We start from the raw sequence: 15,966 nt of genomic DNA, 5'->3' as shown, positions 1-15,966 counted from the left end.
CCAAGCCAAGGATCGAACCCAGGTCTCCCACATTGCAGGCAGATTCTTTACAAGCTGAGTCACAAGAGAAGCCCAGGAATACTGGAGTGGGTAGCCTATTCCTTCTCCAGAGGATCTTCCCGACCCAGGAATGGAACCGGGGTCTCCTGCATTGCAGGCAGATTCTCTACCAACTGAGCTATCAGGGAAGCCCAAGGTATGTAAGGAAGTTCTAAATGTGTGTATCATACCAGGGAAATATTTTCCCTCCCCAAATGTTAAAGAATAAAAACTGTTATCACAAAAAAATACAGAGATAAACATTGCTCCATTTTTTCCCCAGAAATGGGTCATGGGATGCCCTAAAACTGTGCAGTAACAGTACTTGTTAAACAAGTGATTAGATGTGTATGCGTATTATTTAGTACTTGGGAAGCACTGGACCAAAAAGAGTGATCATGTATTAATTGTTTATTGTTAGTGTTTAGTATTTTTGTGTAGAGTTCTGTCGCAGGAGGAACAATAACTTCTGTTTGTTTTCATTTTTCATTTCCAGTGCTGCACACGGCAGGCCTATGGTAGGTGCTCAGTAAATAGTGACACTCCTAACTCAAAGAAGTTAGGCTCCCTGGTGGCTAATAATTGAGCAGTCCATTGAAAGAAAAAATAACCTGTGCTAAGAGTGACAGTGTCACTCCTCAGCCTCTGTCCTCCAGAAACTATAGCATGTATAGATAAAGATGGGGCTTCCCAGGTGGTACTAGTGGTAAAGAAACCATTTGCCAATGCAGGAGACATAAAGAGATGCTGGTTTGACCCCTGGGTCGGGAAGTTTCCCTGGAGAAGGAAATGGCAGCCCATTCCAGTATTCTTGCCTGGAGAACCCCTTGGAGAGAGGAGCCTGGTGGGCTACCATCCCTGGGGTCGCAAAGTGTGGGACATGACTGAAGCAAGTTAGCATGCAGCATGCATGCATAGATAAAGATATATATCCGATGATACTCATTGTAGCCTTGTTTGTATAAGAAAAATTGGAGAAGCCCAGTTACCAATGAATAAATAATTAAATAATCCAGCAGATCTCCAACAAGGGAACACAATGCAGCCATTAAGAAAACAAGGTGCTTACCTAGATAGATATCCATGTCACATTACACTTTAAAAGCCAGCTGCAGACTAATATGTTCAGCATAATTTCATTCTTGTAGAGAAAAAAGGCATGTGCTTCATGAGACAGCTACATAAATGAGGGAACATTTGAGAAGCATACCCACCAAGTGTAAAAAAGGGCTAGGAATAAAAACGGGGACTCAGAAGGACTCCTCCACTTTCTTTATAGGATGCATAAAGTAGTAAGGTTATGAGAGACTTTCACTTTGGAGGCAAAATTTCAAATTAAAAATATTAACAATTTTCTCTGATGAAAGAATTTTCAATTAAAAACTTTGCAAGGCTTCGCTGCATATTCACTATGGGTAAAAATATGCAGAGCAAGCAGATGTTACTTCAAAACACCCTAGAAATTATGACTTTCTTTAATGTGCCTTTAAATTTGAGCCCTTTTTTTGGTAAAGAACTTCTTTTTGTTTGCAGCACACTATATTATGCACATCTATTTAGAATGTTAATGTCTATCTCATTAATTTACTTGCATTAGCTGGGCACTTTGCAGTTTCTGAAATTCACACAGTGTTTGGTCCAGTAGCTGAACAGGCCAAGGGGTGCACTCTAATCAGGAGTTATTTTGGAATAAGAAGGAGGGTCTTCAACTGAGTTCGAAAGTATGCCAATGACTGATGGCAGCCCTGGCATTAGTTGTATAATACTCTGCTTGAAAGTGAAACAAAGCTACAATTCCTTATGTAGTCTAATCATGCTTTTTGCAAATGGGCTGCCCTTCACCACTCATCTGTGTCTCTCTGTGGCTCATGACTGCTTCTTGGGTCAGAAGGAAACTGCTGGAATGCTGTTCCTTAGGCGCTCAGTTGAATGCGGCTTTTCCCCAGTCACCCCCTCCCATTTCTCTCGTTTGAATATTTATTGATTTTTTAGCTGCACAGGGTCTTAGTTGAAGCACTCAGGTTCTTCCTTGCCCTCATGTAGGCTCTTTCCTTGAGGTGGTACAGGGGCTCTGTGGTTGCCCCATGAGGGCTTAGTTGATCCGCTGCATGTGGGATCTTAGTTCCCCAACCAGGGATGAATCCATTTCCTTGCATTGTGAGGCAGATTCTTAAGCACTGGGCCACCAGAGAAATCCCCCATTTCTCTCCTTCAATCTGCCTTTATTTCTCAGACAGGCTCCCTCCTTTCTCCACCTCCACTCCTGACCCTTGTTCAAAACTCATTCTACCTTGATTCTTTTCTGGGAAGAGACCTCCCTGCCCCCCACCGTATCCACTTCTCAGCCTTTAATGGGGAGCATTTACAGGTGGATTAATTGGTACACAATGAAAGAAAAACAGAAGCCAGCGATTGCCAACAATACAGACTAAATACTTTATTAGATTCCAAAATGAGAAAACGGTAGTGTGAACCTATTTTAGTATAAATCCACCACCCTCCGCAGAGAGCCCGCCTTGGCATCCACGGCCCCCCAGTCTTGGTAGCGCCTGTACTCTTGGGGCCGCAGCAGGTACTGCCGCCCCCGGTAGTTGGGCATCTCGTAGAGGACCCAGCAGCCCTCCAGCACGTGCAGCGAGCGGACCTCGCTCAGGCGGAAGCGGTCCTGGATGCAGGGGCAGTCCTCGCTCAGCTCCACCATGAGGCCTTTCTGGTCCTCTCTCTCATACAGCCGCAGCCTATGGGAGCTTGTCTGCTCGGTCCACACAGAGAAGGAGCAGAAAAAGCAATCAAACAGGAGATGAACTTGGCAGGTTGGGACATGAGGTGGGCAATGTCAGAACTGAGACTCTGAAATTGCTGTGATCCATATTCTACTAGCAAATATTAACAAATATTTGCATGTTAATTTTCCATTTTTTTAATGTGGGAGGTGGAATTTTTAAGAGGTTCAAGGTCTGGTTTAGACTCAATCAAAAAATCAAATATCTTGATTCCTAATACTTAATTCCCTAATTTCTTGATTCCTATGTTATAACTAAAACTTATATTTGGGAGGAAAATGATAAGTATTTTGTTAATATTTTAATATGAGTATTATTTCCCAAATGTATATGTGAGTGTGTGAAAGTCACTCAGTCATGTCCAACTCTTTGGGACCCCATGGACTATACAGTCCATAGAATTCTCCAGGCCAGAATACTGAAGTAGTTTGCCTGGTCCCTTCTCCAGGGGATCTTCCCAACCCAGGGATCAAACCCAGGTCTTCCACATTGCAGGCAGATTCTTTACCAGCTGAGCCACCAGGAAAGCAAGCCTAAGAACACTGGAGTGGGTAGCCTATCCATTCTCCAGTGGATCTTCCTGACACAGGAATCGAACTGGGATTTCCTGCATTGCAGGTGGATTCTTTACCAGCTGGGTTACCAGGGAAGCCCAAATGTATATACATATACACATAAATTTACTACTAAAATAAGATTTTTAAAAACTACACCTTTGGTGGAAATTTTGTTTAAATAGTCTGAAACCAAAGTTCAATTGACTTTCTCAATTAAGAAAAATTACTTTTCCCAGAATTGGACAATATCTTTGAACGGCTTAATTAACAGTAGACTTGTCTATATTTATTAGTCTGCACTGGAAACTATCAGATTTGTTCATTATCAATTCCTTTACTATAGGTTAAAAACTGACTTGTTAGAAATACTGCCTTCTTATGCCCAACTGGCTCCCCACTTTCGTTACATCCGCTGTGATATTAACATTTGTTACAGACAAGCTCTGATTAACCTAATGGCAGTAAAAATTAAAAACAAAACTGACGCTTTCCCTAAGGGAATTCGTTCTTATATTCTCTGCTGGCGCGCGCGTGCGTGCGTGCGTGTGTGTGTGCGCGCGCCTAGATCTAACAGGGCTTTGTCAGCTTCCGAAAGGCCACTTAACTCTTAGGTATATTTAAAGGAAGACCTCCGTGCCTTAACACCCATCGTAATAGACTGCTGGACACTCAGGCGGCGGGATTGGAATCAAGCGGAACTCACGTCGCGGATGAGACAGCAGGAGCGGACCGAGTCGCTGAGGCCCATCCACTGCTGGTAGTCGGGGTAGTCTCCGCGCCGCAGGAAGTACTGGTGGCCCTGGTAGTTGGGGCGCTCATAGAGCATCCAGCAGCCGCTGTCCACGCGGACGGAGTTGCAGCGGCTGAAGTAGGGCTGCAGGTTGGGGCAGTCGCTGCTGCACTCGTAGCAGTGGCCCTGGAAGCCCCGGTCCTCGTAGAAGGTGATCTGCAAAGGAAGAATAATTCAAAACCAAAGCATTAGCTCCCCGTAATAAATCCTGTATACAGGCATTTCCCCCCTCCATTTTATTTCCCTTGTGTGCCATTTACCTTGCCCATGGCTGATTGACAACGGATGATGCGAGTTCAGGGCGATGAGGCCCCAGCCGCGCGCCGGGTCTATATAGCAGGGCGGCTGCTGCGTTGGCAAGAACAACACAAAAGGGGCCCCCGGGGGGTGAGTAAGGGGATTTTTTTGGATCCCTTTTACGTGCTGCATTCAGTGGAAATGCCTGTCGAGCCTGCCCTCATTCTCTGGTATATTCTAACGCTGTCCTGTACGGGTTCTGGGTGAGTCCCTAGAGTTGCTTTTACTTGGATTCTTGGTGTTTTATAAATTTATCAGCGCATCAGGCTGAACTTTTGACCTGAGACTCACTTCTGTATACATATGATTCAGTTATGCCTCATGTATTTTCTGGGAAAAATCTATGCCCTTATGGATGGGTCCCTACAATTCCAGAGAGGTTGTGGGTGAAGCGGGTGCCACAGGCACTAACTTTCCTGGACGACAGAGATCACTCTATCTAAGAATTCTTTCTTCACAGCACTTGTCAAGCCAGGGCAGGACACAAATCTGGATTCTGATTTTTGCTAGTTTTGACTGGGCTGACCTGTTAGGACATAGCTATTAAACTTCCTCTTTGGTGACTACAATTCATATAACTGGAGTCTAGCCCCTGGCAGCCAAGTTGTGATACAGACCAAAAGAAAGGTTTTTTATGGCCATTGGGTTAAAGACTGAGAAGTATATTGCTTCATAGGTTGCTTCCCCTTTACCGGGAGAAGGTGGTAAAAGTTCGTGGACTTGGAATGTCCACTTAGTAGCCAGGTGAACTTGGCCAAGCCTTATGACTTCTCAGAGCAAGAGTTATTTCATAATACTTACCTCATGGGATATACTATGCAGAATGAGAAAGGAAGGAAGGGTAGCTTCTAATATTTCAGAGCTGGCCTGGCCCTCAGAAGAGCTAGGCCATATTTCCCTGCTAGACAAAAAGAATCTCACAAAATACCAACTTCAGGAAAGGTTACCCTGAGACCATGCTGAAATGAGACAAAATAAGGCCGCTTCATAATTTTGTCTCAGCATGGGCAGAAACAAATGTGCCAATGTGCCACCCACAAAATACCAGACACCCCCTCTCTCAGCCAAAACGATTAACTGCTACTTCTTTATCAATTGCAGCTTTATCTTTGTTCTTTGCTCCCTTCCCCACGAGTAGATTTATTAAGATATTCAATCATAAAATACCCTTGCTGTCCCATCCAATCAAGTCAACGGTTGTTTTTTAGACACTTTCCCAATTCGCCTAACCAAAGTACAAATCCTTTCATAGTTCTTTCTAAGCCTTGTAAGACAGTCCATGCTTCCCCATGGTGTATATTCTCTCTGCTGCTGTTACCAGTAACAAACCCTCTTGTTTAGTGCAGGTGTTTCTGGTGGTCTTTGGCTGAAGGACATGACATGCATAAATGGGATTATGTGTTTAATGTGTTGGGCATGTACAGGGCACAAATGAGCACTGAGTAACTGTTTGGTATTAGTCATAGTGAAATATTATTAAGGATGACTTCAACCCATTTATCTCTCTCAAAACGTTCAATCCTTTCAAAGATGCCTAAAAAATGTCTCCATCACAGAGAAAGTGTAGATTTGGAAGGAACTTCAGAAATCACCTAAGGCTGTGGAACTCTGCTCAATGTTATGTGGCAGCCTGGGTGAGAGGTGGGCTTGGGGGAGAATGGATGGTGGTGGTGGTGGTTTAGTCGCTAAGTGGTGTCTGACTATTGAGACCCCATGGACTATATAGCACGCCAGACCCTTCTGTCCATGGGACTCTCCAGGCAAGAATACTGGAGTGGGTTGCCATTTCCTTCTCCAGGAGAATGGATACATTTATATATATATACATGGCTGAGTCCATTCATTGTTCTGAAACTGTCACAATATTGTTAATTGGCTATACTCCCATTCAAAATGAAAAGTGCAAAAAAAAAAAACCAAAAAGAAATCACCTAGTGCTCGTCAAACTCCAGTGTGCATATGAATCATCTGTGCTTATTAAAAATGCTATGGCTCTACTTTTTTCCAAGATTCTGCATCATTAGATCTGGAAAAAACTCTAGGAGTCTATATTTCTAACTGACAGCACCAGATTGTTCTTGGACCAAACTTTGAAAAACACTGTTCTGATTTATTCCTTCTTCTTTTATTTTTCTTCCTTCCTTCCTTTCTGTGTGTGTATAGTTGATTTATAATGGTATATTAGTTTTAAGAATAGTGATTCAGTTATATGTATATTTATATCTGTTCTTTCTCAGATGCTTTCCCTTATGGGTTATTGAGTACAGTTCCCTGTGCTATATATTAGGCCCTTACTTACTATTTTATATATGCTAATCTGTATATGTTATCCCAAACTCCTAATTTATCTCCCCCTTCCCTATCTATCTTTACTTTTGTATTCTCACTAACTGGCAGAAAGAACTGGCACATAAAGTTTGCTCAATAAATGTCTGGGGGATATGAATGTTATTCCCTCATCTGAAATTCATCATTGTAGTAGTCCAAAGGACCTATTTCAAATGCTCAGCACATCAGGCCTACACACTCACATCAAAACTCAGCATTTGCAACTTTCAACTTTCAAAAGCACCCTGCATTTGATCTATTTAATGGGACTTTATAATAGGCAAGATGAGTAAGCAAAAGAGAGAAAACAGAAAAGTTGTGTTGTCCCCTAAGTCCTCTGCTCCTTCATAATTCTAGTGGTTATATCTCCTGAGATGCCACATCAGTGTCACAACAGCAGTGGCCAGCTCCAGGGTTTTGCTAGTGTCTGAAGTCCATGAGAGTTGGACTGTGAAGAAAGCTGAGCGCCGAAGAATTGATGCTTCTGAACTGTGGTGTTGGAGAAGACTCTTGAGAGTCCCTTCGACTGCAAGGAGATCCAACCAGTCCATCCTGAAGGAGATCAGTCCTGGGTGTTCATTGGAAGGACTGATGCTGAAGCTGAAACTCCAATACTTTGGCCACCTGATATGAAGAACTGACTCATTGGAAAAGACCCTAATGCTGGGAAGGATTGGGGGCAGGAGGAGAAGGGGACAACAGAGGATGAGATGGTTGGATGGCATCACCGACTCAATGGACATGAGTTTGGGTGGACTCTGGGAGTTGGTGATGGACAGGGAGTCCTGGTGTGCTGCGATTCATGGGGTCGCAAAGAGTTGTACATGACTGAGTGACTGAACTGAACTGAACTGAACTGAGTGTTCCCTTTGCCTGTACCTCAGAAAGAGAAGCAACTTGCAGACCTGATCAATGAGAACCAAAGTTTTTTCTTTTTTTGAGCAGAGAAAGGTTTATTGCAGGGCCACGAAGAGAGACAGGTGACTCATGCCCCCTAAACCCCAAAGTCCCTGAAGGGTTTCAGTGAAGCATTTTTATTTTTTTTTTTATAGAACTATTTCCATTTATTATACCTCATTTGATTCTCACATTTATTCACGCAGCACTCAGTTAATATTTGATTGCACTCAGACAATGGGTACGCAGCTGGTCACAGGTATGTTACATTCTAGTAAGGAAGAGAAACACTAAGGAAGTAAAAGAGAACATTTCAGATAGTATTTTTTTTCCATTTATTTTTATTAGTTGGAGGCTAATTACTTTACAATATTGTAGTGGTTTTTTCCATACATTGACATTAATCAGCCATGGATTTACATGTATTCCCCATCCCATTGAGGAACACTAAACAAGTAAAATATAAAATTTCGGGTAAATCACTTCAGATGGAGCGAGTTGGGTGTAATCCACTTCAGATGGAGTGAGAGTTGTAATCAACAGATAGAATGGTCATATGGCATCTCCAGAGAAGTTGATATTTGTAGGGAGACCTATTGTCCAAAAGAAGTCAGCCCGTGGAGATCATGTAGAAGTCATTATAAGCCAAAAGGAACTTCATATGCAAAGGTCCTGAGGTAGGAATTAGCAGTGTCTCTAATTTTATGTGCTTTCAGTTCCAGTGTTTCAGGGTAACTTCCATAGTGAAGTTTGTGATTTTATTTCCATTAAACAAATAACATAAAGCTCAGCACTCTAAGAGCTTTTGGTTTTCTTATTCATGTTTATTGTATTATTATTGCCAAATAGAGGGTCCTGGCTAATATCTCCAGGAAGCCAACAAAAGTCTTAAGAGTTTAAAGAGTCAGACACGACTGAGCGACTGAGCTGAACTGAACTGAAGTCCAGTCCACAATTGGCCTTACCACGCACCTGCTTTCTTCCTAGTAATTAATGTGGCATTTGTATCGTATACATGCTTGGTTAAATGAGAAGATGTTATAAGAACTGGAATTTAGGAACAATTAATATCAAATAATACAGCAACCTCCAGGGAAGGAAACTTTATAAAAAGCCTAACCTTGTGCCTCAGTTTGCCTGAAACAGTCCTTGTTAATGCCTCTTGCCCCAGTGCAATCCTTAATAAAAAACAATTTCACCCTCAAAAATGACAGGTTAAGTAACAAATTCTATGCTTGCTCTGGTAATAAGCCACTAGGGCAGTGGATATGGAGCCCTTGAAGGTGGGGGATGGGAGGACTCTGTATAAAAAGTGAACAATCATGTGGGTATATCTAAGAACAGAGAAGAGAGAAGCAGGGATGGGAAAGACCAGGCCACCCAAAAACAGGTTGGAGCTTGCAGACTAGAGCAGGACCTCTTAATATTAAACTTGATATTGCTGTGTTGTTATGATTTAAACTTGCATCTCACCCTCACAACCTCTATAACAAAGCTGGCTGCATCATTATTGCTTTATGTGAGAAATGGTTCAGGAGTTAAAGGAAAAGGCAGTATGTCACCAGTTTAGGTCAAGGTGAATCCACTCAGTGACAAGGCAGGAGTTCAGAGCCGAGGGTAACTCAGTTCAGTTCAGTCACTCAGTAGTGTCCGACTCTTTGCGACCCCATGAACCGCAGCACGCCAGGCCTCCCTGTCCATCACCAACTCCTGGAGTTTACTCAAATTCATTTCCATTGAGTCGGTGATGCCATCGAACCATCTCATCCCCTTCTCCGCCTGCCTTCAATCTTTCCCAGCATCAGGGTCTTTTCAAATGAGTCAGCTCTTCACATGAGGTGGCCAAAGTATTGGAGTTTCAGCTTCAACATCAGTCTTTCCAATGAACATCCAGGACTGATCTCCTTTAGGATGGACTGGTAGGATCTCCTTGGAGTCCAAGGGGCTCTCAAGAGTCTTCTCCAACACCACAGTTCAAAAGCATCAATTCTTTGGAGCCCAGCTTTCTATATAGTCCAACTCTCACATCCATACATGACCACTGGAAAAACCGTAGCCTTGACTAGATGGACCTTTATTGACAAAGTGATGTCTCTGCTTTTTAATATGCTGTCTAGATTGGCCATAACTTTCCTTCCAAGGAGTAAGCGTCTTTTAATTTCATGGTTGCAATCACAATCCGCAGTGATTTTGGAGCCCAAAACATAAAGTCTGACACTGTTTCCACTATTTCCCCATCTACTTCCCATAAAGTAACAGGACCGGATGCCATGATTTTAGTTTTCTGAATGTTGAGCTTTAAGCCAACTTTTTCACTCTTCTCTTTCACTTTCATCAAGAGGCCCTTTAGTTCTTCTTCACTTTCTGCCATAAGGGTGGTGTCATCTGCATAGCTGAGGTCATTGGTATTTCTCCCAGCAATCTTGATTCCAGCTTGTGCTTCTTCCAGCCCAGCGTTTCTCATGATGTACTCTGCATATAAGTTAAACAAGCAGGGTGACAATATACAGTGTTGATGTACTCCTTTTCCTATTTGGAACCAGTCTGTTGTCCCATGCCCAGTTCTAACTGTTGCTTCCTGACCTGCACATAGGTTTCTCAAGAGGTGGGTCAGGTGGTCTGGTATTCCGATCTCTTGAAGAATTTTCCACAGTTTATTGTGATCCACACAGTCAAAGGCTTTGGCATAGTCAATAAAGCAGAAATAGATGTTTTTCTGGAACTCTCTTGCTTTTTTGATGATCCAGCGGGTGTTGGCAATTTGATCTCTGGTTCCTCTTCTTTTTCTAAAACCAGCTTGAACATCTGGAAGTTCACAGTTCACGTATTGCTGAAGCCTGTCTTGGAGAATTTTCAGCATTACTTTACTAGCGTGTGAGATGAGTGCAATTGTGTGGTGGTTTGAGCATTTTTTGGCATTGCCTTCCTTTGGGATTATAATGAAAACTGACCTTTTCCAGTCCTGTAGCCACCGATGAGTTTTCCAAATTTGCTGGCATATTGAGTGCAGTACTTTCACAGCATCATCTTTTAGGATTTGAAGTAGCTCAACTGGAATTCCATCACCTGCACTAGCTTTGTTCGTGGTGATGCTTCCTAAGGCCCACTTGACTTCACGTTACAGCGTGTCTGGCTCTAGGTGAGTGATCACACCATCGTGATTATCTGGGTCATGAAGATCTTTTTTGTACAGTCCTTCCGTATTTTCTTGCCACCTCTTCTTAATATCTTCTGCTTCTGTTAGGTCCATACAATTTCTATCCTTTTTTGAGCCCATCTTTTCATGAAATGTTCCCTTGATATCTCTAATTTTCTTGAAGAGATCTCTAGTCTTTCCCATTCTATTGTTTTCCTCTATTTCTTTGCATTGATCACTGAGGAAGGCTTTCTTATCTCTCCTTGCTATTCTTTGGAACTCTGCTTTCAAATGGGTATATCTTTCCTTTTCTCCTTTGCTTTTCACTTCTCTTCTTCTCACAGCTATTTGTAAGGCCTCCTCAGACAGCCATTTTGCTCTTTTGCATTTCTTTTTCTTGGGGATGGTCTTGCTCCCTGTCTCATGTACAGTGTCACGAACCTCTGTTCGTAATTCATCAGGCTCTCTGTCTATCAGATCTAGTCCCTTAAATCTATTTCTCACTTCCATTGTATAATCATAAGGGATTTGATTTAGGTCATACCTGAATGGTCTAGTGATTTTCCCAACTTTCTTCAATTTAAGTCTGAATTTGTCAATAAGGAGTTCATGATCTGAGCCACAGTCAGCTCCCTAACTGGGGAAACCGTAAACAACTCATTCCCTCTCCAGAATGACAAGATATGCTGGGTATATATGTGTGTTGGAAGAAGTGGTACATATCTTCTACCCGCTGTGAGATGAGATTGAGCTGTTTATTAGAATCTCAAAGGATGGGATACTTCAGATGAATTTTGACTTGAAGCCGACAGTTTCATTGAGGAACTTTATTTATTTATTTTTAATATTTACTTATTGACTGCATCAGGCCTTAGTTGTGGTGTACAGGTTTAGCCGTCTCACAGCATGTGGGATCCTAGTTCCCTGACTGGGGATCAAACCCGTGTCCCCTGCATTGCAGGGTGGATTCTTAACCACTGGACCACTAAGGAAGTCCTGAGGAACTTTAAAAGAGTCCTGAGACCTGTGTTTAATTATCATAGGATGTTGTTTACTCAATATCCTCTTTACTAGGACCCACAAGAAAATCTTCTTTTAGGTTTCATTATTGGGTATGGTTAGGCTAGTTTTGAATAATTAATTTATTTGCTTTATAGACTCAGTCGGTCATGGAGGTGATCTTACTTCCCTCTGCATCTTGGTTGCTGGGTCCAAATCTGGCTCTATCTTCAGCCAGCAAAGTGCCTTATCATACCCAGTTTGGGCTTAAGCTTTACTCTTAGCTCCATCTCTCTTTCTCTCTCTTATTTTTCTTATGGCCCAATTTCCTCATTCATCTATTTTTACTTTCTTTAATGTATTATGTTTTAATTTTTTTTTTTTTTTTTTGGGGCGCCCGCCGCCGCCGCCATGCTGCCCGGCCAGCGCGCGCACAGCGGGCGGGGGCGGGGCCCTTAATTTTTTTATTAGTGAGATTAATTCATTTTTTAGTAAATTTATTTATTTTTTAATTAAAAGATAATTGCTTTACAGAATGTTGTTTTTTGTCAAACATAAACATGAATCAGCCGTAAGTACATATATGTCCCCTCCAATTAATCATACTTCTGCAGAAAATTTCAAGTTTCTATTTTTTTCTATCTTTTCTTTCTTTCTTTCTTTCTTTTTAGCTTTACTGAGTGGCATGTGAGATCTTAGTTCCCCCACCAGAGACTGAACCCATGACCCTGGCAGTGGAAACATAGAGTGCCAACCACTGGACTGCCAGGGAAGTTCCCAGTGCTTTATTTTTGATTTAATATTATTTTTCATATGTCATAATACTTTACTCCTATTAAAGTGATAGGAGGCAGAATTTTCCTATGTGTTGGTGTTTTTGGTAAAAATCCTGAAAAATTTCTGCAAAGCACATACTGCAAAGAGACAGTGAGTTCTAGTTCCATGAAAATCTCATGGAGGTATGAGATGTTGGACATGGAATTGGGAGAAATGGTTGGAAGCTGTTAGAAAGATAAGGAGGGCATTAGGTGAAATGACCTGTTTGTTTGTTTGTTTGTTTATGGAGCTAAAGTAGGAGTCAAGATGCTAAGGATGACCTTCTTGATTAGGTAAAATGGATTAAATAGGGAAGATGGTGGGATAAGCTGGAGGGATAACTTGAGGTGTTTCAACAAGTACTTATTAATATTATTATAATTGTAAATATATCCTTGTAAGATTAACCACAAGTGGGTTGACCCAGTTGAGTTGAACTTTGAGCCTGCAGGGTCTAGATATAGGGCTTCCCTGGTGGCTCAGATGGTAAAGAATCTGCCTGCAATGCGGAAGGCCCGGATTCAATCCCTGGGTTGGGAAGATCCCCTGAAGAAGGGAATGGCAACCCACTCCAGTGTTCTTGCCTGGGGAATCCCATGGACAGAGGAGCCTGGTGGGCTACAGTCCATGGGGTTACAAAGAGTTGGACATGACTTAGCGACTACACTTTCACATGGTCTAGACTTTAAAAGAATGCTGGCAGTAATATCCTCTACTTAATTCCCCTTACGAGATATTGTTCCCCATCTTGAAAACATGTCATCATGTCTGGCCAAATGCCATTATTGCTTATGAAGACCCCATACGTGAAAAGAAAGGCAGGACTCTACTCGTGCCAGAAACACAAGCTAAATCTTTTATTAGATTCTAAAGGAGAAAAGTGGAGAATTTAAAACTTCAATAAAAATCCATCACCCGTCTTAAAGAACCAACTTTGGCATTCATTGCCCCCCAGTCAAGATATCTCCTGTACTCCCCTGGCCTCAGCAGGTACTGCCTTCCCCTGTAGTTTGGCATCTCGTAGAGGACCCAGGAACCCTCCAGCACGTTGAGGGAGTGAATCTCATTGAGATGGAAGCGGTCTTGAAGAGAGGGACAATCGTCTGTGATCTCTGACATCTGTCCTCTGAAGTCATCTCTCTCGTAGATTCTTATTCTGAAAGTGCCAGTGTGCTGAGCGACAGACAGAACAGAAAAAGGAAATGGATACAAATAGAGAGAAATTAAAGTTCTAGCTCCTGCACTCCCTGGTCACACCTGCCCCAAAGCTCTTAGTTCAAGTCTACAACAACCATGTTTCAAACCAGGTTTGCAGGCAAACCAGGTTTGCCCTCATCGCCCACCTGTGAATCTAACAACCGGGCTAACCTAGAAACAGAACATGGCAGCCCTTCAGTTGCTATGTACCACCCTCTCTCCTTGAGAAGTAAGGTTGGTCTAAAATAAGACTGATTATTTTAGGACTTCTTATCAGAGAAAGTTCCTCTCCAAGTAGAAAAGTGAGCATTATTGGAAAGTGAAGCCTCATTTGATCTATTATTCTTGTTAAAAAGGAACCAAAATTTAGCTATTTTCTGTAAGGCCAATGTTTTGGTTTTCATGTTTACTTTGGAAGGATTATGAAGCTCTTGTTAAAAAAAAAAAAAGATGGCACATTTTCTCTACCTCTGTCTTTGTAACCTCATTTTCAGTTCAAATTTCAACCTATGTGACAATCAAGCTTCCTTTCTGACCTCCTACCCTCCCCTTCCTCACTCCCCCAGCAGCAGGAATCATCTTCATGAAACTTGGATGTTTCATGAAGTTTGGGTGACATTTATCCCACCCCCAACCCCCCAACTCCCACACATTCTTCTAAGAACTCTGCAATCACTCTCTGGGAAATACTGGATCTCAAACTTTAGTTTGGATGAGGCCTTTCCTCTGATTCCTACCCCTAAGCAAGCTAATAGGTACCAATTACAAAATTAGAATAGAAATCAGGGGGCCTGTCTTCTCTAGGAGGATAATCGAATAGAAAAGTAAGTCAAAGCAAGCAAAAGTATTTTTATCAATTAAACAGACCCAGATTGTATTTATAAATTTGGATATACTGGGTTTCTGAGTTGACACGGCTTGTAATGACCGCTTTAAAAAAATCTTGTACCTTGGAGCAGGAGTTTGGGGTTAGCAGATGCAAATTTTTGTATATAGAATGGAGGCCCTACTATACAGCACAGGGAACTATATTCAATATCCTGTGATAAACCAAAATGGTAAAGAATATAAAAATGTGTGTATAACTGAATCTTTGCTGTACTGCAGAAATTAACACATTTTAAATCACCTATACTTAAAAAAAAGAAATATCTTGAACAGAGGATAACTTTAGTCTCTTCTATGACATGCTTTCTCTTAATGCGTCTTTTTATCTTTGACTACACTTAAAACATAAAACACTGGGAATCTGTGATTTAAAAAAAAAACAAAACACCACAAAGTTCGTGAAGAATGGCTTCCCATCTGAGACATCCCTCTAGAATGGACTGCATGCCCTGGGCTCACTCCCACTTCCTGCTGTCTAGTCAGAACGGTTTGGTTGAAGAATGCTATTTCTTAATGGCTTTGATTTCCAAAGAAACGGAAGACAAAGACGGAACCAGGCTCACTGGCGGGATGAGGCGGCAGGAGCGGACCGAGTCGCTGAGGCCCATCCACTGCTGGTAGTCGGGGTAGTCTCCGCGCCGCAGGAAGTACTGGTGGCCCTGGTAGTTGGGGCGCTCATAGAGCATCCAGCAGCCGCTGTCCACGCGGACGGAGTTGCAGCGGCTGAAGTAGGGCTGCAGGTTGGGGCAGTCGCTGCTGCACTCGTAGCAGTGGCCCTGGAAGCCCCGGTCCTCGTAGAAGGTGATCTGCAAAACGGAAGATGTGGGAGCATGAAGCGATTTGCAGCCCCGCTGGAGATGCCGCGACGGGGCAAAGGTGGCGCAAAGGTTCCCCGCACTTACCTTTCCCATGCTGGCGGTAAGGGAGCAGGAGGTGTTCGCTGGGCGCTGTGTGGGACTAGGGGGAGGGCCGCTGTATATATAGCAGCCCTGAATGCTGCCTCCGCAGGAAATCACACAAAAGGGGCCTATTTCGGTGAGTAAGGGGATTTGCAAGCTCTCCGCTCCCCCTCCCCCTGGTCATTGGGGTTAGCTGAATGTTTACTCTCATTCTTTCTGGTACGTTCGGGTTTTTCTAATTCACAAAAGCTGTTGTTGCCACCAAAATGAAAAGTCTTTCCTCTTTAGAAGGACGAGCAAAATTCTATCCCCATGCTTTTAGTTTATAGCCTACTCTGCT

At 42.6% G+C, this 15,966-nt stretch overlaps 2 protein-coding genes across 3 annotated transcripts; both read right to left on the bottom strand.

Moving 5' to 3' along the window:
• Positions 1 to 2,451: 2,451 nt before the first annotated feature.
• Positions 2,452 to 4,525, bottom strand: LOC122698941 (gamma-crystallin C). Of its 2 annotated transcripts, none has more exons than XM_043910616.1 (3): positions 4,430 to 4,525; positions 4,083 to 4,325; positions 2,452 to 2,791 (listed from the first exon to the last, which is right to left on the bottom strand). In XM_043910616.1, exons 1-3 carry the CDS (start codon positions 4,436 to 4,438, stop codon positions 2,519 to 2,521), a joined length of 525 nt encoding a protein of 174 aa, XP_043766551.1. In that variant the 5' UTR covers positions 4,439 to 4,525; the 3' UTR covers positions 2,452 to 2,518. The 2 variants fall into 2 exon arrangements, with proteins under 2 accessions (XP_043766551.1, XP_043766552.1); XM_043910617.1 differs by having other exon boundaries at positions 2,519 to 2,794.
• An 8,950-nt stretch (positions 4,526 to 13,475) lies between these two features.
• Positions 13,476 to 15,664, bottom strand: LOC122698940 (gamma-crystallin B). The gene is made up of 3 exons (XM_043910615.1): positions 15,630 to 15,664; positions 15,291 to 15,533; positions 13,476 to 13,815 (listed from the first exon to the last, which is right to left on the bottom strand). The coding sequence occupies exons 1-3, from the start codon at positions 15,636 to 15,638 to the stop codon at positions 13,540 to 13,542; spliced, it is 528 nt and encodes a 175-aa protein (XP_043766550.1). The 5' UTR covers positions 15,639 to 15,664; the 3' UTR covers positions 13,476 to 13,539.
• Between the last annotated feature and the right edge of the window lie 302 nt (positions 15,665 to 15,966).

This window comes from Cervus elaphus, chromosome 8 (assembly GCF_910594005.1).
Source record: "Cervus elaphus chromosome 8, mCerEla1.1, whole genome shotgun sequence".
NCBI classification, from domain to species: Eukaryota; Metazoa; Chordata; class Mammalia; order Artiodactyla; family Cervidae; genus Cervus; species Cervus elaphus.
The sequence above is the reverse complement of the archived record's forward strand: the minus strand, read 5'-3'. Positions and strand labels throughout refer to the sequence as shown.